This window comes from Calidris pugnax, unplaced genomic scaffold (assembly GCF_001431845.1).
Source record: "Calidris pugnax isolate Ruff unplaced genomic scaffold, ASM143184v1 scaffold188, whole genome shotgun sequence".
Taxonomy (NCBI): domain Eukaryota; kingdom Metazoa; phylum Chordata; class Aves; order Charadriiformes; family Scolopacidae; genus Calidris; species Calidris pugnax.
This window is the reverse complement of record NW_015091257.1, coordinates 2,307,682-2,330,318: the sequence shown is the minus strand read 5'-3', so window position 1 is coordinate 2,330,318 and position 22,637 is coordinate 2,307,682. Positions and strand designations below refer to the sequence as shown.

At 38.1% G+C, this 22,637-nt stretch overlaps 1 protein-coding gene across 1 annotated transcript in view; it reads right to left on the bottom strand.

The window, feature by feature from the left end:
* Window positions 1–22,637, bottom strand: part of GABRG3 (gamma-aminobutyric acid (GABA) A receptor, gamma 3) — a 322,700-nt gene that overhangs the window by 148,297 nt on the left and 151,766 nt on the right. Inside the window, exons 5-6 of the mRNA XM_014960137.1 lie at window positions 2,959–3,179; window positions 599–681 (exon numbers count right to left, since the gene is read on the bottom strand). Coding sequence (XP_014815623.1) covers window positions 599–681; window positions 2,959–3,179 — 304 coding nt within the window. The remainder of the gene's footprint in view (window positions 1–598; window positions 682–2,958; window positions 3,180–22,637) is intronic.

Here is a 22,637-nt window from a genome sequence, read left to right as displayed (position 1 = left end):
TTTTTCAGATGAATCAACATGAAGATAACTTTTCCTCACAGTAATACTGTGTGGTAGGTTTTAAATATACCAACAACACTACATAAATATGACATTGGGACTACTGGAAAAGGTGACCAATAAAGGAAAATTAGATTTAAAGTAATTAGACCATTTACTTTTATTATGGAACAGAAATGCATTACCATGCTACTTGCTATGAACTCAGATGTTCAGAGCTTGCTGGGCTTGCCCCCAAGCTGTGCATGTCCACAAGAAAACTGCAATTTCTATTCTCATTTGCATGACACAATTTTATAGATTAGCATAGCACAGACTGACATGAGTATCTGCTCCTGCGGAAAGTGTGACTATAGTATCAACTAAGAAGACGGGTTCTGGTAAAAAAAAGCAGAGTGACTCTACAGGAAACTTCGTGGCATAAGTCCATCGACCAGGAGTGCTAGAGAGGAAAACAAAAATCCCCTGAATATTTAAGCAAACCTAAACTTCCTATACCTGTTGTGGAATGGTTGAACAACCTGACAGAAATCAGAATTAAACTTGTGGCTCTCCATACTGGTCATATACAGCAATAAGGCCTCAAAGCAGTACTTACAGCTAGAGAATATCAGAGGACACGAGTGTTCATCCATTGGGAAATTATGCAGCTGTAGCTGGCACTCAGCATTGATGGTAAGCCTGCAGAGAAACCAAGCTGTTACTACTCAGCAGCACAATCAACAGTCAGAGGAGGAGACAGAGTAAGCTCAGGTATCATGCAAAAGCGCTTTGACATGCATTAAGTAAGGCCTGAAAGGAAAGGACTATATTCACAGATTGTCCACTGGTTGTTTAGGGCTGATCCAAACCAGTAATAATTATGTAAACCACAAATAATTTCAGACACTTCATTAAGAGTTTCTTGATCCCAAGAAATCTGTGCATATGCTTATGACATATGACATATGACAGTTATGGATATGCATATGACAGGCATATGCATGTGACAGTTCATCATTGAAGGACATGGGATGGAAAAATTATTCTTTACAAAAACAACACGAAATATGGCTGATGTGGTGGTACGTAGTTCCACAAGAATCTTGCAGGGAACATTCTCTGCATTAACTTATAGTGTGAACTATAAGTTCATTTTGGACTATCTCTCAAAAACAATAAATTTCTGTATGCTATTTTCACTTGTGCAGCTGTAACAAACATTAGCAGAAATGTGTTCAACCCCACTTGAAAGCTTGTTTTACATGATATCCCTAACACAAAAAGCACTATGAATGGAGATGATTTTAAACTGCTTATTAAAAACAGATAATCTTCAGTCTGATAGCTTACAAAGTAAATCTGTTCATCCAGGTAGATTGCATTAAAAACTGGTTTCTTATCCAGTCTTTTTCAGGAAAGAGATAAAGCAAGTGTAGTGCGTAAGGTTTTTTGGTTGGCTATTTTTTGTCTTTTTTTTTCTTTTAACTAATTAAAAAGCTAACAAAATGGATTAGGAAAGGTTTGTTTCAAATTTACAATGGCATAGAGAAAAACCTCTGTCTTGAGGAAGGTCACCTGTGAGGAACCACAGTGTTTTTGCACTGACACTAGAGGAGGATTTCTAGTGTTACAGCAGGCATGCATTTGTACCCAAAAGCTGGCAGGGAGGAAGATGGAAAGGAATGGAGTGTTACTGAACCTGTTCACTTTCTCCTGATCACATAACGCTCATCAACACCTGATAGTATAGAACATACAGTAGCTACTGCTTCCCTGCCATACCAATTCTATGTGTTCACTTAAGTCAGATAAATTGTTTTTGGATTACACAGTGTTATCAGTGAACACTGATCATTTTAACAGGTCCTCCTAGGTAAAAAAGAAGCTGACCTGAGTGGGAGAAAAGGACCCAAAACATCTTTCACAAACTAAAAATGCTTGTTCAAACAATCCACCGGGTCAAGTATTACCACTTTACTAGCCGTCTTAGACAAATTTTGTAGTCCGTTCAACAAATAGTTTATTTAGTTAGACATTTCAATTGCCCTGAAATACTGAAACATGACTTAATAGAAAAAAAAAAAAACAACATAAAAAACAACCCCAACAACCCAACCAAGAGGGTATCAGAGTTGACATCCTAATCACTAAAGTCTTTAGCTAAAGGCTACTGAAAAAAGCAAGAGCTCTGTCACAGTGGAGCAATCCAAAGAAAGGAATGGCACTAAAAATGTCAGTAGCATTTCCAGCTGTTTAATTCCTTTTTTATTGTTTGCCAAAGACTTGCTATTGGAGCCCAGCTGCAACTGCAAGTATGATCTGAATACACTGAACACAATCACTGAAGAAAATGTAGCGTGAAAGGGATGTTTCTGAAAATGTTTGCCATGTGGAATACAGCTTATGGCAAAACTCCCTTCTGAGCAATTCATCTCTTCCATAAGTAAACACATATTTTGATTTCTACAGGCTTTTTTTATGCAAATATATACGGTATTTCTAATATCATACAGTTGATGGTATCACAAAGATTACAAAAACTCTAAAAGCCTTTCCTCCAGCAATTCACCCTTGTGATGAGATGTGACAGATTATCTTTCAGCATGAATTATTTGAAGAATCAAGTATTGGCATTAGTATGAATCTACAAATACTTTATCCAGCCCTGCACCTAAATCTGAACAGAAAGTTTCCTGACAGGTTTTGTGGGACTACATGCTCCTGATTTTATTACAAGCTCTAAAAAGTCCAACTTCTACAGACCTATTTTCAGTTCTCAGGACTTCTTTTTCAGAAAGACAAGACTTTGTTTTTTCAACTCTGCAGTACTTATGCCTGAATATTTCAGTATTTGTCAAGCACGGTCAGGTAAGCAGGAGGAAGAAAACAGCAGAGGAGAACAAAGATACCACTGAAAATTACCAGTACTATGCCAGAGGCAGGAGAAGCTTTCAGGCTTGTAGGCCAAGTGCTCACCTGAGAGTGTACAAGATCTTGCCGTCATTCCATATGCGGAGCAGCTGGTTGGGGGTGGTGATCCAGTGAGCCTCTGCCGTCTTCGAGTTACGAAATATTGTGTCCGGGATCCAGATCAAGCCAACCATGTTACTGTTCAAAGTCAGTATCTTCATGGTGCTGTTGAAGCGAAGACGGCTATCTGTCCACGTCTGAGCAAAAAATATATCAATTTGATATTCCTGCAATGAAAGAATGATATGCAAATTGAAATCAGTTCCACAATTCCCACTGCTATTGGGTCTTTGATAAGGTCTATCAGGGTGTAGAGTGGCAGGATACTTTCAGGTCGTAGAATCATAGAATTGTCTAGGTTGGAAGGGATCTTTAAGATCGTGTAGTCCAACCATCAACCTAACTCTGATAAAAACCCATCACTAAACCATGTCACTAAACACTATGTCAACCTGTCTTTTAAAAACACCAGGGATGGTGCCTCAACCACCTCCCTGGGCAGCCAATTCCAATGCTTAGTAACCCTTTCAGCGTAAAAATTTTTCCTAATATCCAATCTAAACCTCCCCTGGCACAACTTGAGGCTGTTTCCTCTTGCCTGTAACTTGGGAGAAGAGACCGACCCCTGCCTCTCTACACCCTCCTTTCAGGTAGTTGTAGAGAGCAATAAGGTCTCCCCTCAGCCTCCTTTTCTCCAGGCTGAACAACCCCAGCTCCCTCAGCCTCTTCTCATAAGACTTGTTCTCCAGACTCCTCACCAGTTGTGTTGTCCTTCTCTAGACCCGCTCCAGCACCTCAATGTCTTTTTTGTGGTAAGGGTTCAATGAAGAATGTTTCCTTTTTTTTTCTTTTTTCTTTTCCTTTTCCTCTAGCTACTTTAGAAAGCAGGCCAAACAACTCACTTGCCTTGGTCCTATGCCATAACAGTTTCTGCATTAGCACGTTCTTTTCCACTGTTTCTGAACAGTCACAGCTACAAGATACAATTTGCAGAGACTTCTTTGTCTTAGGGCAGACTGATAAAAAAAGTGTGAAAGGTGAACAGGAGCAATACACATAAGGTGGAGAATGGTAAATTCCCCTGACTATGGCAATGCCTTTTGAGGGCAGGGAGGGGTGTAAATTCAATAAATTGATTGCTCTGTTGGTTACCAATTGTTCAGCCACTCATTTTCAGGTCACACTACAGGAGAACTGAAAAAACATACTTGTGCTTCTTTACAGACACCTCATGTACCCCAAATGCTAAGAGCTGAGTGGTCACTAGCTTACTGCCTAATATCATAATTTACATAAATGTCACCCTTTCTTTCACTCCATGTTTACTACTGTGTTTCTGTAGGTAAGCAATCATAGTAGGTATAACAGCAGAAACATGGGCAAACAGACTAAATGATACAGGTGAACACACGAACTTATTCATTTAATACCCCATGGAAGAAACTGTGCAAAACAAAGTATTTGAATTGTGAATTCCAGACACTGGAGGCTGGTAAAGGTCATGTTTGCATTCGCTTATGTTCCTCTCCCTCTTCCCAGACTGGTCTACCTGTGAACCCTGTGGAAATGGCCATCTGGCTGTGTAATGAAAGACCCTCTCAGATTCGCAGGGATGGCTGCATCCATGACAGGGATGATGTTTGCTGATATGACACAAAGCATATGTTCTGCAATGCAGGCTAATACAGGAGCTGGGGCTAACCCAGAGGAAACCATCTCCTACAGTCCCCTGGTAGATGCACTCTTGGTATATCTGAACAAAGGAGAACTATGGTTGTGTGGAAAATCTGGTATGTCTTTGCCTTTGCCTTTGATCACCCTGAACTTGCTTTTATTGCATTTTTGTTTCTCTATTCCTGAATTTTTAAAGGGAAGGTGTAAAAAGAAATGCTACTATGCAATCAGTATGCTATATTTTTTTTTTATTTATAGATAGTTAGAAGAGCTTGTATTCTGAACTGAAGACAATGTTTTCGCTAAGAGCCATCTGGTTCTCCTGCGCTATTACCTTTCTGGCAGGTCATCTTTCCAAAGCTGATATTATTACACTGGGAAACCTAATTCACTGGCACTGTAAACCTAGTCCAAAACACGCTCTGGGCCTATCATCTCTAGATGGCAAATGATCAATAGGTGCATAAGTGGTGCTAGTGTGTATCCAAATACCAGGTAATAGATCACCTTAGGAATTAAAGCCTAGCCACCAAAGGCATTAAGGACCGTTTTTCTTCATAGCCTAACTCATTATCATTTTTCATTGTATTATTAGCATTATTTTCTCAGAGAAGCTGACAGTTTTGAATCTGAAGAGACTTTTCTTTCATCTTGATAAGCACAAAGTTGCACATCTCCACACAATTAAAGGATACAGCGTAATGTGCACAACATAATCTTATTGCTACCTAGCTCTAAATATTCACCTCCACGCACCAGGTTTAAGATGGTAGAGTGCTGATCTTGTTTCTTTACTCTCAACTCTGTATCACTTTAGTCCTTGAAAGCCCAGTGACAAGAATTTGGCATGCTCAGCTTCTATACAGAAGAATATGCCAGACATGTCTACAGCTTTCTCCAAATGCTGAGTGAGTAGAGTTGCTTTTTTTAGATCACATGTGAGAAACGGTATTTATAGAATCAAAGACCATTTGTATGCAGCTGGCTAATGACAGTGCTGTCTTTTTACAGGACATGTTTTTGCATGATATTCATATTTAAGATTATTTTATATGAATGCTTTATTTTGACTAAATTTAGGACCAGTCATAATTCACTTCTAGTAGATTATACACATTTAATTATATTTAGGATTTTGATTTAGGATATTTAGGATTTCTACCCCACCAAAGGAAAGAAAGCCCTTAAGGTTCATATTACAGTGTCCTGAGAAGGTACTGAAGCCAGGTCTGAGCAAAGTAGGCACCAGAAGCAACATAGATGTAACGTTGTGGTTTACATCCTGGCAAACTACTCTGGCCGAGAAACAGATTACATTAGCCTAGAAGCAGAGCCATGTTAACACCATTGTCCAACTCCCATTTTGCATCTTCTTTACTTATTACTGCACCTACAACATGCCAGCAATGATCAACATTCAAAATATCTCTGCAATGGGCCACTGTAACTCCATTCACCCTAATAAAAACATTTCAACTCAAACTAAGTGGTTCACAGATCTTTTCAGTTATTTAGTTCTTAAAAAAAACGCATATTTCTCTTTGTAAACTTAGGCCACAAAAAGCAAAGCAACACTTTTAAAAGTAAATCAAAGTTGTTCAAAATTAGTTGTATTACCTTTTCAATGCGTTACCCCTATTTTTTAAATTTATTTACAATGTTCAGTCAGAACGTACAAACTACAAAACAAAACCAAAATTTTCCCAGTAAAAATAAATGCACATTTCCATTTAATATCTGAATTGCAATTTCATCCTGTTTATTCTTTTCATTAATCCTTTTTAGAAGTGAATGTTGACTTAGTACATCCTTTACATTAATCTTTGTAATTGCTTCAGTCTTCAACCAAGCAGATAATGGGGTATGATATGCATGTATTCACTCTGCTAGGAAGGAACAGAGGTCACTTTAGAAACTGCTACTTAGTTTTTGACTTCTAATGGAGCTAAGCCTGTGCACGCTTCAGGAAAACTACCTTTATCTTCACTGACAACAGATACTCAGTTCCCGGGGAAATCAACGACTTCCATACACTGCTTTGTCCAAAGCTGGTACAGTGATCTCCAAGATACAGCATCCAACAAGAAACTGTCAGAAAAAAAAGCTTTCTATGTTGGTCTGGGATAGAGTTCAATATAATATGGTAGTATAAGAAGGGAATTCTTTTCATTTGCTACCTGCCATTTAGATTAATGCCTGTGTTCAAAGACCTTTATGAAATGTAATCGCTGTACTTAGAGAGTTCAGGCAGGACATCAGGTTTCAACAAAATGATGCCTCAGAGGAAGCATCTACAACTCTAATACAGTTGTTTATGTTCTGGTCTATGACTGCACAAGAAACGTTGCTAATACCCTTCTGATTCTTCCTTTCCCTGTTTAATTTTTGGCAGCAACCATTGATTAGTATAATGAACACAGAAAGGCATAGAAACCAGCAAAATATTCAACAAGGTTTCTCCCCAGTGGCAGAAAGGTGAAACTATGTTCTCCGTGAAGTGATGCCAAGGTTATGTACAGTAAAGTGTTCTCTCACTAAGTTTTCCTGTCTAACAGGTAACCCTGCTACGAGAACAGGCTCAAGATTTTTCCTTCTTATACCACATATTCATACTGTGTCTGGCTACGTTGACTGAAGGTACACTACAGAGCAGCCATGCTTCTGAAAACACATTCTCCCTAAGAAGAAGGGGCAACGGTATGGGGAAAAATAGGTCTACATGGTAACATGAAGGAAAATTCTAGGAAAATTTTATTTTCTTTTGTGTATCACATATTTCTGAAATAATATAAAATTTATCTGATGTAAAATTCTATTATAAACTTGAAGGGATTGACAAAAGAATAATTTGTTTTCGATTTTAAAAGATTTCATCATGTTTGGCTTTAAAAGTAAATTCATAAAGCATGTCACATGTATAACCTAAATTCCCCACACTTAAAAACTTTATTGAAATGGAATCTGTTTGAGGATTTCAAAATCTGTTCAAATCTGATTACATAAGCAAAATGCTTTTTTAATAAACAATTTTAAGAAATCAAAAGAACAAGAATGTGAGTGAGAATGTGAGCAAAAGCGAGAATGTTTCCCAGATGAAGACTCCTGACATAACACAAGTACTCAGCTGAATCTCTAACTGCATAACATCAGGCCTTTAAAAAAAAATTAAATTGTCAGTAGCTTTTACTGTTTCTAGAAAGACTAATGGTTTTCAGTAAAATTAAATGAGTTTATTTGTATTTTGTTTGATCATATAAAAATATAAAGCTTAGTTCCTGACAGCTAATGTATACGTCTGAGTGAAATGTCTTTGTTTTCTTTTCTTTAATTAGATGTTATTTTTCTGTTTTGTGATTATGTACAGAGCAACAAGCTAGAGGTGATTTTTCTTTCTTACTTTCTATTGATTTTTGGACAGGGGGACAAAATGCAAAGTTAATAACAGTATCAGCTGCAAATAACTGTACATAGTCAGGGTTCCAACTACTTGATTTTAGCATGGTTTTTTTACATTTTCAAATATTCCTAATGTGGTTTCATTAGTGCCTTGAAAATAATCAAGCCAGCAGTGAATTATTTGCCCTTCAGCTGTGTAGGAATGATTAATGATTAGGAACACCTTGAAAGTGCCATGGTTTGAGGCACCTGTAGTCACAGAGAAAAATATATGCTTTTCAACCAAGTCTTTCATTGTTTTCTCAGTCAAAAGAGGAGCTAACGTGTTGTTGGCAACACATGAAGCTTTTCTCCTACCATGATGTATCATTTTAGCTGTGGGTTAATCCTGGAAAATACAACTCAATTGGCTGTCACAGTTGGTTGATCTATTTGAATGACTACGGATAATAGTATGGTATGCCTTTGTTGCTGCTGCTGCAGCCTTCCCATTTACTGAAGTTTCACAATTCCTCACAACAACAGTAACAACAACAACAATGTTAAGAGTCTTGTCCTTGGAAAAAAAGCAAGAATTTCTTGAATGATACTTTCCAGGTTCTTACTATTGCCTACCAGAGAATACACCATCAGCTCAAGACTCCATTTTCCTATATTATATATCAATTACTAATAATTTCTCTAACTCTTCCAAAAAGTTTGGTTTAGGTTTTGTTTTGTTCTTTTTGTTTGTTTGTTTAATTGTAGAGCCTATATCTTGATCATTGCTGGAGTGAGACTCTTTAATTAAATTTGTATGAGGCTGGTACTTGATCAGCTGAAAATACTTTAAAAGAGTCCAGTTTAGACTATGATCATTCTGTGCTCCCTGCACCCCTTGTATATCATGCCAACACACCACAAAAACTGTTCCAATAAGCTTGAAACTACTCTAATAAACTCTGTAAGGCTTAAAAGCTCCTTCAGTTACCAAAAAGACTCAATTTCACCAAAGCGTGCTATCCTATTTCTAATTCTTAAACTGTTCTGGAAATAAGCAAAAAAGTAAACTGCCTTTTTATATTTCAGTCCAAACCATGCAGTATGAACTATGTTTAAAAATAATAATGCTAGAACACTTTGCATGCAGAGTCTCACAGAAATCTTCAGCATTATGGCTTAAGATTGAGACATGGGACAGTGCTGTTCAGGGCAATAGCAGAGAAATGGGAGTAAAACCTCTGAAGGGTAGGAGCCTCCTTTCTGCACTCAGCTACAGACCACAGGTGAACACACCCAGAAATGTTCTTTCTCTATGCCCTTGCCATGCTTTGATTAAAAGTACAAACAGAAGACTTTGAGACACTCTGTTTTAATAAGAAATGCCCTAAACATTAAAGCAACACCTCTGATATCTGTTTATTTAGTTTTCAATTTGATGCATTTAAAGAACATTAAGTGAGGGTAATCTTTTCAGAGTTTGAAGTTAATATTCAATAAAAGAATATTTTCCTGGACTCTCAGCTCACTGCTGAAAGGAAAGCTTAATTAACAACTGAATTGCCCAAGATTACCCTGCAAAGGGCCATCCTGATTGATTCAGCTACCCCTTTAGTTGTGTGACAGATGAGTGAAAGAAGAGATGCTCCCTGAAATAGGGGATGAGTGGCTCCCCCTTCCTGAACCGGAACATTCACACACCTGATATCAAAACACGAAGAGTAATTCTAGGGAGCTGAGCCCACCTTTAGCTTCCCTGAGTCATCATGTCTTACCTTGGGTAAGTGGGTTAGAAGGAGAGGGCTGCCCTTTTATAGATGGAACATCTTCTGAACAGGCTTTTGATCATTTGAAGAGGTACAGGCTGTGCTCATGCCTAGTTTTGATCTTGATGGAAATAACTACTCCCACAGCAATTGCTACATGATGTGTCCTGTTTGTTCCCCAGATTGCATGGTGTACAGATTATAAAAAGCCAGGAAATATGGTGATGCCAGAAGAACACTGGAAGGTGTAAAACGTTACCTTAGCATTATTGCTTGACAGATACTGTTTGTTTTTGCACCATGTATGCAAGTTGCATTCTAGTTTCAAAAACTGGTAAAAATCTCTCAGATATTCTGTGGAAAGAAATTGAAACTAGTGGAATGGTCTATTGTTGTCCAGTGAAGCCATTTTGAATCCTACACACTCATTCTGTGGAAATAACATGGAAAGAAAGGAATGAAGCTTGCTGAAGAAAAGCTGGTAAAATAAACAGCGTATTTCATATGCAGTGTACATTCAAAACCCTTGTGGTAACACAAGTCTTCTGTGAGGACAATAATTCTCACAGAATAGTGCTTTAAGCATGGCTTGGGATGAGTGGAGTAGCACCATTAGAGATACCTGTAGCTTTCATTGAAGTATCTCTGCCTGTGTGGAGCTTCATTTCAGAGGCTGTTCGGGAGCTGTTCAGGGGGACATTTACTTCACACTATGTACAACACCAGGTTTTGGGGGCATAAGGGATGGCATATCATGGTTCATCTTCCCATTTTCCACCAACTTCCTTTGTTTCCACTGTCCGTGCTCTTGCTCCCCCTCCAGCTCCTACTTTTATTCCTAATAGTCTCTTGAGAGGTGGAAGAGCTCAGGAAGCACTTCCCCACTTTTGACCTTTTTTCTTTTCTTAATCTGAGTTTATCTCTTCCAGCAGCACCGAGGCTGTATCTTCAAAAGACCCCCCAAATAAATATAAAAAATAAAACACAGAATGATTAGGTTTGCAGCAGTAGCAATATCTTTGGAAACTTACCAATAGGTTTTATGCCTAGAAATACTTGGAATAGCTTGCTCTTTTGTGAGAATTTGCTTTGATACTTTCACAAAGTTACAAGCGTGATGGTTACATGGAGAAAATACAATAAAAGAAGCAAAGTCAACATTGAGATTGTCACCATGGTATAATGGTTATTCAGGTTAAATAACACTGGCAAAATACTTCAGCAGGCAGTCACAATTGTCTTCATAGCTGAACACTCTGAGTCAAAAAAACCCAGACTCTTCTCATCACTGCCTCAGCAGGAGTCTCAGAGGAGGGAAATGGAAGCATGCCTTCTTCACTATAGCATTTCCCTCTGACTGCTTTAGGAGATTATTTCACTGATTTCTGGCTATTATAAAGAGTGAAAGACAGCTAACCTCACAGTAAAAAAAACCCAAAACCAAAAACATGCAATTATCATGTAGCATTTATTTCTCTGAGAAAATATTTATCTGTCTCACTGTCTCACTGCACCTATTTTGGCTCATTGGAGGCTAGCTCCAGTCCTGCTGTATTCCAAAAAACTTCTTGCACTCAGTGAAAGGAAGGGCTAGAGATGTTTTTGTTGGCCCATCCCCAGAGATCCCTTCATGCCTCCTCCTTGCCCTGCTCTGATAGATTTTCTCTTCTGGTTCGATCAACCATTCCACAATCAGAAACACAGCATGAAATTAGAAACTACGCAGCTCATTTTAGAAAAGCAGCTGTAGATCTATTCCCCTCCCATCCCTTTTGGAGGAAGACTCTCCATTCTTGGTGAATATCACTACTTCCCATTTCTTTCAGGACTCTTCTGTGGACTTCTGTTTCTCTTAAAGCATTCCCAAATACAACCAGATTGCTATGATTGTGCCACAACTGCACTTCCACTGCCTCTTCTCTTGGTGTGCCAAGAGGGCTAGAGTTCATGTCCTCTTGCAGACAGGGCCTGATGGGAAGCTATGTCTTTGATGGGACATAAAGGTATACTCTTAAACTGGGCCACCTTAGGGATGTCCAAAGCATGCAGGAAGTTGAAGGGGAAGTAGAGGAGGGCGATACATTGCAGTGGGCAGACTTTTGGTCACTGCTGTCTGGTGGGCCATGTAACTCGAAATACTAATCAGAATAATCACTCCTAAAGTGATTGCTGCTGGAAGCAACAATGCTGTTTGGATTGACAGTGAAAGTGCAGTGCCCACTCTGACCTGTAATTTAAGCCTTTACTAAGACAGCAGTCAGACTGGGCTTTATTTGAGATGGAGGGAGAGAGAGATAAAGATATTTCAAACACACAATTTGATGTGGTAAGAAACCAAGGTTGTTAACTTGCAAATTTAGTAAGACAAACACACAAGGACAAGCTTAACTCCTGTGGAAATAGTAAAGAAATAAAAATGAATAATAACTGAACAGAAGAAAAAAAGAAAGAGAAAATAAAAAGTCTGCGAACATATGTTAATCTCTGTACTTAATATAATGAAGTACACTATTAAGATCTCCTAAGAAATCTTGATATCTGAAAGAAATATAAAGCAAATTATAAAGATACTCAATAGTATTCACATTTTAAAACAAGAGATGCATAAACTTCATAAGCATAGTTCTTGAGGCGTTAACAGTCAAAGCAGAAGCTAAACTTCTCTGTTCACAAAAATAAATGCAGTCTTGGAGATGGTACACAATAAGACTTTATGCACATAATCTCTCAATTGAAGAGTTTGTTTTAATGATGGAGAGAGGGCCTTTTTACCAAAGAAGTGGAAGAACATTTGGAAACAACCTTTATGCCGTTGGCGAGCTAGAAAAGCAGAAGTCACCATGATGTTTTTATGTGTACTGTCACTCTTAGTACAAGAATAACTGCAAAGGGATGGGAGACATTCCAGTTGTGAAAAAACAGACAGATGAGGTACAGTGAGGGTCTTACACAGAATCATGAGTGGGAGGAAAGATGGTAAGGAGCACATTGTAAGGAAGTAGGTGGCAAAATAAGGTTGGCAAAAGTCCTATTCCAACTGTTCCCCCCACCCAGTGTCAGTTTTAGGGTATCTCCTGAGGCTGAGATTGTATCTTAAGAACCCACACACCACTCTAGTACAGTGCTCCTTTATCTTTATAACACTCTGGTTAGGAAAATTAAAAAGCTATAACCTTATTTTTCCTTTTCAGAAACTGAGATACTGAGGGAATTCATGTCTTCTCCAGGGCTGTGCAGGAAAACCACAGCTCACCAGTGATTTAAATTCCATTCTTTCAAAACCTCTCTCACTTGAAACCATCCTGCCACCCATCAGTGAACATTTTCAAGGCTTGAAATAAATAAAAACATACAGTCATGCACTAACGGCTAAATAAAGGGAGACTACAAACATAGCTCAAGTACTGCACACCCAGTCATCCACATTGCTTCCCTGGCAGCTGATTTCCTTACCCTGTTCCTTTCAAGGTAAATCTGCCACACAGACAGCTTAAAATTAAGAAATGTAGACATACACCAGTTGGTGCCACTCAGTCTTGGGGACAAGTATTGGTCCCCGGACATCTGTGATTTAGCAGAATAGACATACCCAGGTCACAAAGTCTAAATTCACTAGAACACAAATAGGATCCAAAAGGAAAGTTTAAAGTGCTGGATGACAGAAATCAAGTAAATAAATGAAGCAACAATGAGCGAGGGAGTTATAGCCTGTATCCATAGGGTATAGCCTGTATCCACAGGATGTGAATAGGTGTTACTGTTATTAAACAAAACGATGCACGAAAAAGACAACTGTTCACAAAGTACTAGAAAAAGCTCATTTGTAAAATCCCTCATTTGCATTTGAGAGAAATGCAAATGTTGAACCAATCTGAAAATGAGAGCAAGACTGTTTTGCCACATAGGCATTGGGAGACACTCTGCAATGAGAGCCTCCACTGTGCTCAAGTCTTTCTTGCTCTTGGCCTCCAGAGGTAGGGCAGCCCTGCACCCCTCTGTACTGCTGGTTCAGGCAAAACCAGACCCCTCCCTGCTTCTGCATTACTGGAAGCATGCTTGGAGGGCAGGCTGAAACTCTATATTTGAAATATATAGCCCCTAAGACTGTGCTGGCTGCCTTCAACAGGCTGAGCCTAGCCTTCCCACATTTCCAAGCTGAGGACACTTCACTTCACAGCTTACCTCTTCAGAGGAAAATACAGCAAGCAAGTGTCTTCAGGCTTCATCTAGGCTTCATAACACAAGCACAGAGGCATTTCAAAAGTTAAGTATCTGGAGGCCTATCCTTGCTTCAGTTTCTTCACCTCTTGGGCATTTTTTTTTTTTGTTTTTGACTTTGATCTGGTTTGCGCATGGCTCCAAGGTAATCCCTGGACTCTGCTCATCCAGATCACACTTCCTACCAACCCTTCTTGTATTAGGTGGTTTGACACTCAAAATAGCTCTGTGTGCCTTTAAGACGATACTTCTCAAGCCAAACTTGATCAAATTCCAACTACCCCTAGATGTCAGTCCATTCTTTTTAGAGATGAGACATATTAAATCACCTACTGACATTGGTAATTCTTCATTGTTCCTAGTCTGGGGGGAAAGTGACACCAGATGAAATAGCAGATGGCTGATTGCCATTCACTGAGCCATTCAATGATAGCAATTTCAGGAGTCCAGGCCGTTCCTATCAGTTTTATATGAGCACATTCCTCTTATACTCACAAACTCCATCACTCACCAGTTTGAGGAAATTCAAAAGGAGCCTATTAGAAATTTTCAATAACTTATATCATTAGGAAAAAAAGAAAAAGAAAAAAACTAAACAAAAAGTTGTAAGATCCACCTTGCAAAGCTCATTAGGGAGAATGAAATATAGTCATGTAATGATGTGTAAGATAAACTCACTCCCTAACACAGTGTAAATTCGTTCCCTAACTCCGCATCAGTTCTAACACTGCAGGATTAATAACATACTGGAGCATAATTTTTACACTATATTAGAAAGAATAAAAAGTAATTGTGCTACTACTTGTGAACTGGTTATACTGTCATCAATCAAAAGAGATTAAAATGGATGTAGCTTGTGTGGGAAAAATACTCCTTCTCCAGTGCAGTTTCACTTTCTAACTAGACATGAAATAGTAATATATCTAGGAAATATGTAGGTGATAACGCAGGCAATTCTGGTACATTGTGCCTAAATCCCCCAACACTGGGCAGGTAATTAGAAGTAAGGACAGCTGCATCTCCAACCTAAGTGAGGAAGGCGCTCCATCTGTTGTCATGGTAACACTCCCACCTCTGCTCCCCCACCGCTGGTACCCTTCCTGTTGCTGTGGTAACCACTTGACATCAGTCCTCCTTCTCCCACCCCTGCATTTCGCTGCCCTGCTTGGACAGCCACCCATCCTTCGGCCAAGGGCTCAGGGCACACACTGCCATCGGCACCACACAGCTGGAAATGCAGGGAAATGTAGGGAAAGCACCAGTTTCTCTCAGACAGAATAGGCTAAGGAGGTGCTGTTTGTTTTGTTCAGACGCAATTATTGAAGGATATGCTACAGTGGAAAGTCATGGGGTCAATATAATGCTTGTATGTTGCTTTCTGTGGTACATGGACTCAGGTTGATCACTTGCCCAACAGTGAATGTCACTGGTAATTAACTCTAGAGCAGTCTTTTTGACAGCATTTTTTAACTTGTATTATTTAATGACAGAAAAGAAACAATAATATTGACTCAGGCACATTTATCTTCTTTTCTGAATACTGTTTTTAAACTGTAGAGGTTTTATTCTGGCTTCTGTTTTGTTTTTCTTTTTCCAAATTTTAGTTAAAGGAAGATGAAAATAAATGTTTTGCTCAGGATCTTACAGTATTTGTTTCCGAATCCTGCTAAAAGTTCTCTGGCCTTGAATATTTTCCACTGCAAAGAATATAAACTTTATGAGCTTTTTGGCACAAGTTTTCTGAACTTTTCTTAACCACTTTAAACTTCCTCGGATTATTAAAGCTTCTTTCACCAGAGGAATGGGACAAATCTTTCATGCTCTAATCCACTGCTGAACTGTAAGTAGCAGACAACTGAAAGTCCAGCAAGAAGACATGTGGAAATCCAAACGCTAATATTGATTTCTGGTTTTACCTGACACCAATACACTGTCATATTGGTTTTTTCGCATGAGCATCTTCAAACTTGGTGCTCTTGTAGCAGGAGAGAAAAACACAGCTCCAATTTGACAACAACGTATGCCAATACAGGAAGAAACCAAGTCTTTATTCTACGGTAATTTTCTATTTCACTATTATTCTCTAAAGCATATTTCATAATGCCCAGATGTGAAGTTTTGCTTCAAAAGTGTTTCATGAAACAATTTATAATATACATTTCAATTGCCTTGTGAAAGGGAAAAGTTATTATAACAATTTCAATACCAAAAACTAGTCCATTGTGAAAAACATGAAAGAAGTGGACATGCTTTTTGCTAATGCAACCCTCTGTGAATCCTTACTTTTTAATTTCCTAGCATATCAGTAAGAATGGAAACAAAGGACTCAAAGTATAAATTATTCTAAGTAAATTCTTCTCATTCTTAGTATGTGAAATGAAAGCCATGAAAAAGATGGTTAAAATTGTTCTGGAGTCAATAATTGTGTGAAAAGCGAAACTAAAGAATGTAAGTATTCTCGAAAGCAGCTATTGAACAACTGAATTTTTAATTATTCACTTTTTAAAAAGCCACCATTAGTCCTAGTTAATAAATACATACACATAAGTCAGGTGTCATTACAGTGAACAAAGCTTGAGGAGCAATCCTGGTGAAGTTTATTTCTTTTTCTAAACCCATAAAGAACACTCATCAGAGTTGCAAAATGGCCACCTGTTGCAGCTTTGTTCATTTGAATTTAGTGACCTTCACAATAAAAGTGACATTACCAGTCTGAGTGATCAAATATTAAACTAAAGATTTTTTCTCATCTGAACCTTCATTTGAGTTCTTTTCATCTTGTTCTTATAACAATATATAGATTTAGGAGTGCTTCAGAGGTGAATGAGACTGAGCAATCACAACAGCAGACATGGGAACTGTTCTACCTGATTTTATGTTTTTTGATCATAAGCTAACACTAATTACTCTGCGAGTGAGAAAAAAAAGTTCAAGCTATACAAATTTTAAAAAAAAAGCTTCCAAGGGACAAACTCTGGACAGTTGCCAGTGGTATACTGGCGAATGCATCTAAAATTAAAGAAAAGCAATCATGATTGAGTTTTAAAGAATGAAGACTAAACGTACAACCGATGGCTTTTTCCAAACCATGACAATCTCTATCTAGATGAGGGTCAGCAAAGACAGGTGGACATTCCTCAAAGCATTTATGTACCCAAATGTACCCCAAAGAGTTTTAACAGCTCTAAGAAGCTTAAGTTCAAGAGAACAACTCAGGAAAGCTCTGTTCAAATTTGCTGAGGTGTTTCATATATCTTAAATGCCTAAAGATATGCTAGGGAGCAAACTCAGCAGAATTCTTGTTAGCTGAGGTGACAAGTGAGTCACCTCAGGAGATAGCCTGAAGGGCCTGAGGTGATAGCTGAGGCTACAAGTGAGAGCCAGAGGGGTCTGAACCCTGAGCTCCCACATCCCAGAACAGAATATTGTTGGGTACAGACTACGGGAGAAGAACGTTCTGGGTGGCAGCACATTTTACACTTTCCATTGAAGATGTGTCATTGTGTCACCAGAAAAATAAGTTTCACAGAGCCAGGGAACAAGAAAGTCACTTTGACTGCAATCTACTACTACTTGCAAAGTTAGCTGAAAAGTAGATGAGCAAGAATTTATACACTTCACTTTACACAATTACTGGATAAAAAAGAAAAATAACATGCTAAAGCAATGTCCTTCTTAGTCTCCAGCCCTGTTGAAGAAAGCATTTTCTGGCCCTGACTTCCAGTTTCACAGAGGTATTTAGGGTTATGCAGAAGTCGGTGCTCGAAAGCATGCCCTCTTCCATCAAATGTCCTTGTTGTTAATTTAAGAACTCCAAAACTCAGAATAATGCCCATTATAAACACTGAAATGGGAATAAATCTCAGACTTTTCCCAATGTTTGGGTGGTCTGGGAGGCAGTCAAGCATATGGATTACGTTCCCAGAGACAGCTGATGAACACTTAAGTCTGGGATGAATGCCACAGCTCTTCAGACCTCTCATTTCAATTTGACAGGCATTGCAATAGATCAGGAAATGTAGCAGAAAAGGGGCCCATTTACACCACACCTTGAAAGTTTCCGTAATATTTTAGAAAGCAATTATTTCTCATAACAAAGACTGACATATAAAAGCCATTCAAGCCAGTTGATTAAAACTTGATATTTGATATAGTTCTGTCATATTTTTACAGGGAAAAACTAAAAAAATTATACATAAGGGCACAAAGCTGATTTGACATTAAAATACATTTACGTGGGTGAGAATTCTGAAGTAGATCAAAAGATAATGTAATCAAATGGCAAATGGCCTAAACTGATCAAGATGAACAGCAAGCAAATGGAAGTAAATGATCAAAGTGTAACACCTGCTGCCATAGACAACATCTATGTTAGAAGTATATTAATAAACTGAAGCATCATCAACATTTCTACCAGGGAACCAAATATTAAATCTATTAATCACAAGCAAGCGCCCACTCCTGCCAGAAATATTTTCATATATGCACCCGAGTGACTTGTACTCCACACATTAATGGACAAGGAAGGTTTATAATGAGTATTAGGAACCACATGGACAACTCAGCATAAGGGCGGTCTAAATTATACACCCAGACTTATAATACTAAAAGCCCCAAATCTGGGAGCTAAATAAGATTCAGTTTAGATATGTGTATTAGGAAATGCAGTTATGTGATTAAGAGTTTTTACATCAAAATTGTTTTAGTACATTCCAGGTGAGGTTCTTAATGTAACCAGACATTATGGGATGTAACTCCCATTATAGAAATACATTTTCTGTACATATACCAAAAACAGTATCAATGTCAAGTAAATTACTCAGATTGACTTCATAATTATTGTTTTTAATTCAGTCAAAAAAGTATAGCCATGTCTGTGTATTAAGTTATAATAACATCACCTTATTTAACATTATAAAAAAAATTCTTGCAAACTCTTGAGAGAAGTTCCTGTGACTTGGCTCAAGAACACGAAGGTTGCAAGGGTAGCTTTTTGTTAGAAAACATGCCTTTATTATGCTGAAAATCTGCCCAAACTGCGACCAAAAGAAAACAAAGCAAGCAATTAACCAGCAAACCCAAATCACTGTCTGTATGTTCTAGGTAGACATTTTCTAGATCCTTGCAGCTAAATTTCCCAAAGAATCTGTCCAAAATTGACAATTTTCTCTGCTGGCAGTAAACAGGACGGGACTTTTTAATGGTTGCTTTGAAGTGCTGAGGCCTTAGCTACAGAGCAAAAAGCAAATACCCTGTCTTTTCTGACCTGCACATTATTTCATTTCCATGCACTGTGTGTGCAGGACAGGTCTTTCAGATTACATCTTAGCAGAACCCAGAAAAACTTCATTGCAACACTCCCAACCAGATGAAAGAGAAAATGGAGAAAAGAACTTGACTGAAAGAATTTCCATTAACTTTTGAGTTACACAGTTTCACTGAGATCATTGCATTACACCAGGTATTTCAGAGGATATTCACTCCTTGCTATTTACAGTGGAATATGGCACGGAGAAATCACTATGTTTATGCATACAGGTATTCCAATATGTATATATCCTGTGAAGTTGTTACAGGTAAATACTGACTTTTGTAGCAATAAAATGATAAATCTGAAAAATCAATCAGTCAAATATTAACCAATAAGCACATAGTTTTGAAAATGCTTGAAAATGAATGATAAAGATAGGATATTAAGATTTCTAAGAAAAAATGTAGCAATTTTGGATTTAGAGAAACCCAAATTTCTATCAGAAAACATACAAATAAATTCTCTGGACTTTACCAAAACAGCAATAATAACCGAGGATATTTATAAACCATTCTTGCTTCTGCAAAACCTATAGAGACTTCATGTTTGATAAAAGTTGAATTGATGGTCCCGTTATGCATAAAACCTGCACAGTCACTCAGAATTTCCTCCTTTTTTTTTCTCCCAGCATAAACTAAACATTCTTTTCTTTTTCAAACTGATATTCATAAAGCACAATGGACAGAATTTAAGATATCTATTTAGAAATTTCATTACATTTTCAATTTAGAAATCCAAGTTCCATTCTGAACCTCTTCTGCTTGGTTCATATTTTTATCAGGGTATTTCTCCATTCTATAAATTCACTGAATAGATCAGTGTTCTGTCTCTGGACAACTGCAGAAATATGCTATATAGTTTCTAAAACTGTTTAAAATTTATGATTCACAGGATCTCAAATAGTGGTGGTATTCTTTTTTGTCTTTTATATACTGAGCAATTATTTTTTTTCTCTATCTGCTTTTACACATTTTGTAGATCACTGTAACCTAAATAGGAACTAGTAAAATTGCAAAATTTATCTCAAGACTGCACTCCAGGGTTGGTTATCACTAGAGATCTTCCCTTTGAATTTATCAATTGAGATAAAGCAGTTAGCATGTCATTTTACACTAGCACAGAATCTGAATTTGTATATTTGATGGTTGTACCTCTGTGCTAGAATCAAGTTCTGGCTCAAGCAAAAGCAAGAGTGTTGTTTTAGAGGTCTTTCCATGAAGAAACCCCACTGAATTCTTTGGGAGTGCAGTGCCCTTAGATGCCCTCAAAATCTGCAGAAACTCAGCCCTTGAATTGATTATGAAATGGTGCAGACTGGTGTTCAATATCTGCTGTGGCGAGTGTGAAACAGCAGAGATTGCCAGGCCAAAAGTAAGGCACTGGCAGTAAAGTGGGACCAACCAGTGCTGGGGGAGCTGGCAGATGTGACTGCAAGGCCACTCTGGTTAATCGTTGGTCAATCATAGCGATTTGGACAAGGGCCCAAAGACCAGAGGAAAGTAAATGTGACTCATTTCCAAGACAAGCAAGAAGGAGGAACCAGGGAACTACAGGGTGGTCAGCCTCACCTCAATCCCTGGGAAAGTGATGGAGCAGCTAGTCCTGGAAACCACATCTAGGCATATGAACAACTGAAAAATCATCAGGAGCAGTCAGCATGGATTCATCAAGGGGAGTCATGCTTGACGAACATGATAAACTTCTGCAATGACATGACTGGCCTAGTAGATGAGGGGAAAGTGGGGCCTTTGACACCATCTACCATAAGATCCTCATAGACAAGCTGTTGATGTTTGGGCTGGGTGAGCAAAGAGAGAGGTGGGTTGAAAACTGACTGAATGGATGGGCCCAGAGGGTGGTGATCAGCAGCATGACGTTGCCTCTTAACAAGAACCAAGAATTTACGATAATGCATCTATGCCTTCCTTTGACTTTTTATCCTGCTTGATTGTCAGGTAAGACTTGTATCTTTATGTATTTGCAACAACAGTGTATATTCCACTATCAAGCTGTTCTTTCATTTATTATTGTCTTAGAATCCTAAAGGTTAAAGAGCATCCTAGAGTGTTGTATTTCTCCATGGCTGTAGGAAGCAAAAGCAGGATTGCACTTCATTTTTTAAACAGTGACACCAGACTCTGAACAACACTGCCCATGAGTCATGCTAATTGATTCCCACTCTCTCTTAAACGCTATCATAGATCTGTCAGTCTCAAACTATTTAATTTCCTGAAGATAAGCTACCTAATCAGTAATATCTATTTAAACAGCAGCTTAAACAGCTTATTTGTAGTATGATTGAAAAAAAAAACCAACAAAAAAAACCCAAACCAACCCAAACAATACATTTCAGATGTAACAATATCCTGCATATGCTCAGTCACAGAATCACGGGATCACGGAATCACGTGACCCTTTGCTTTGGGACAGATAGGTGATACAACTGTATCAGGTGATACAACCATATCAACTTAGTGCAGTATTTCATGTAACAGAACACTATTATTTATCATCTATATGTTGCTAGAAAGGATTTAAAATGTCATTTATGCTGAGATGGCAGCTTGGTAGAAAAAGAGAGAGACACCCTGTCTTGGTTTTCTACATGTACCATAGGTATTTTTGATGCAACAAGTAAAATAATTTCGAAGTACTACATAATGATTTCTAAAATTAAGGTCATCAAACCTTATCAGTACATTAGCAAAAAAAAGGAATCAGTATGGTAGGCATTAAATAACTATTAAGAGGACAAGATACACAGCTCAGAATCAAACATATTTTTTTTCCATTACCAAAGACTCAATTTCAAATTGATCCACCGTGTGAAAAATTTGCCACATCTTTAAAGCAGTGCCTATGTCTGCATTTGCAACAACATAGTTAATTCTGAAGCAGTTAATGTCTGATACATTTTCTTGATGTTGCTTGTTAAGTTTACTCCAAGCAGTCACTTCAGTGCCACAAATCAGAACTGTTCTATTGCAGAAACACCAGCCTGGACAAAAATTGTGTTATCAGCCTGATCAATTAATTATATAAAAGGCCTGCTTATCCTGCAAAAGGCAGTCTCCAGAGTTCCCTTCCAAACTATCACCTATGGGTCCTCTGGGAATTCTAAAAAAGGGCAGAGTTTTTATAGCAGACCTCTCTAGAACGATTTGGGAAAGCTTTATAACAAACACCCTTCAAACCATAATTTGCACAATGGATATGAGTGACCCAGTGGAAATTAGTTCTCCTTTTTCAATTAGGAGCCCTTGAAATATTACCCTGCACATGATTACTTTTTCAACAGCAGTGCTAGGCTTGTAAAGTCTGTGGCTGAAAAGCACCTCACT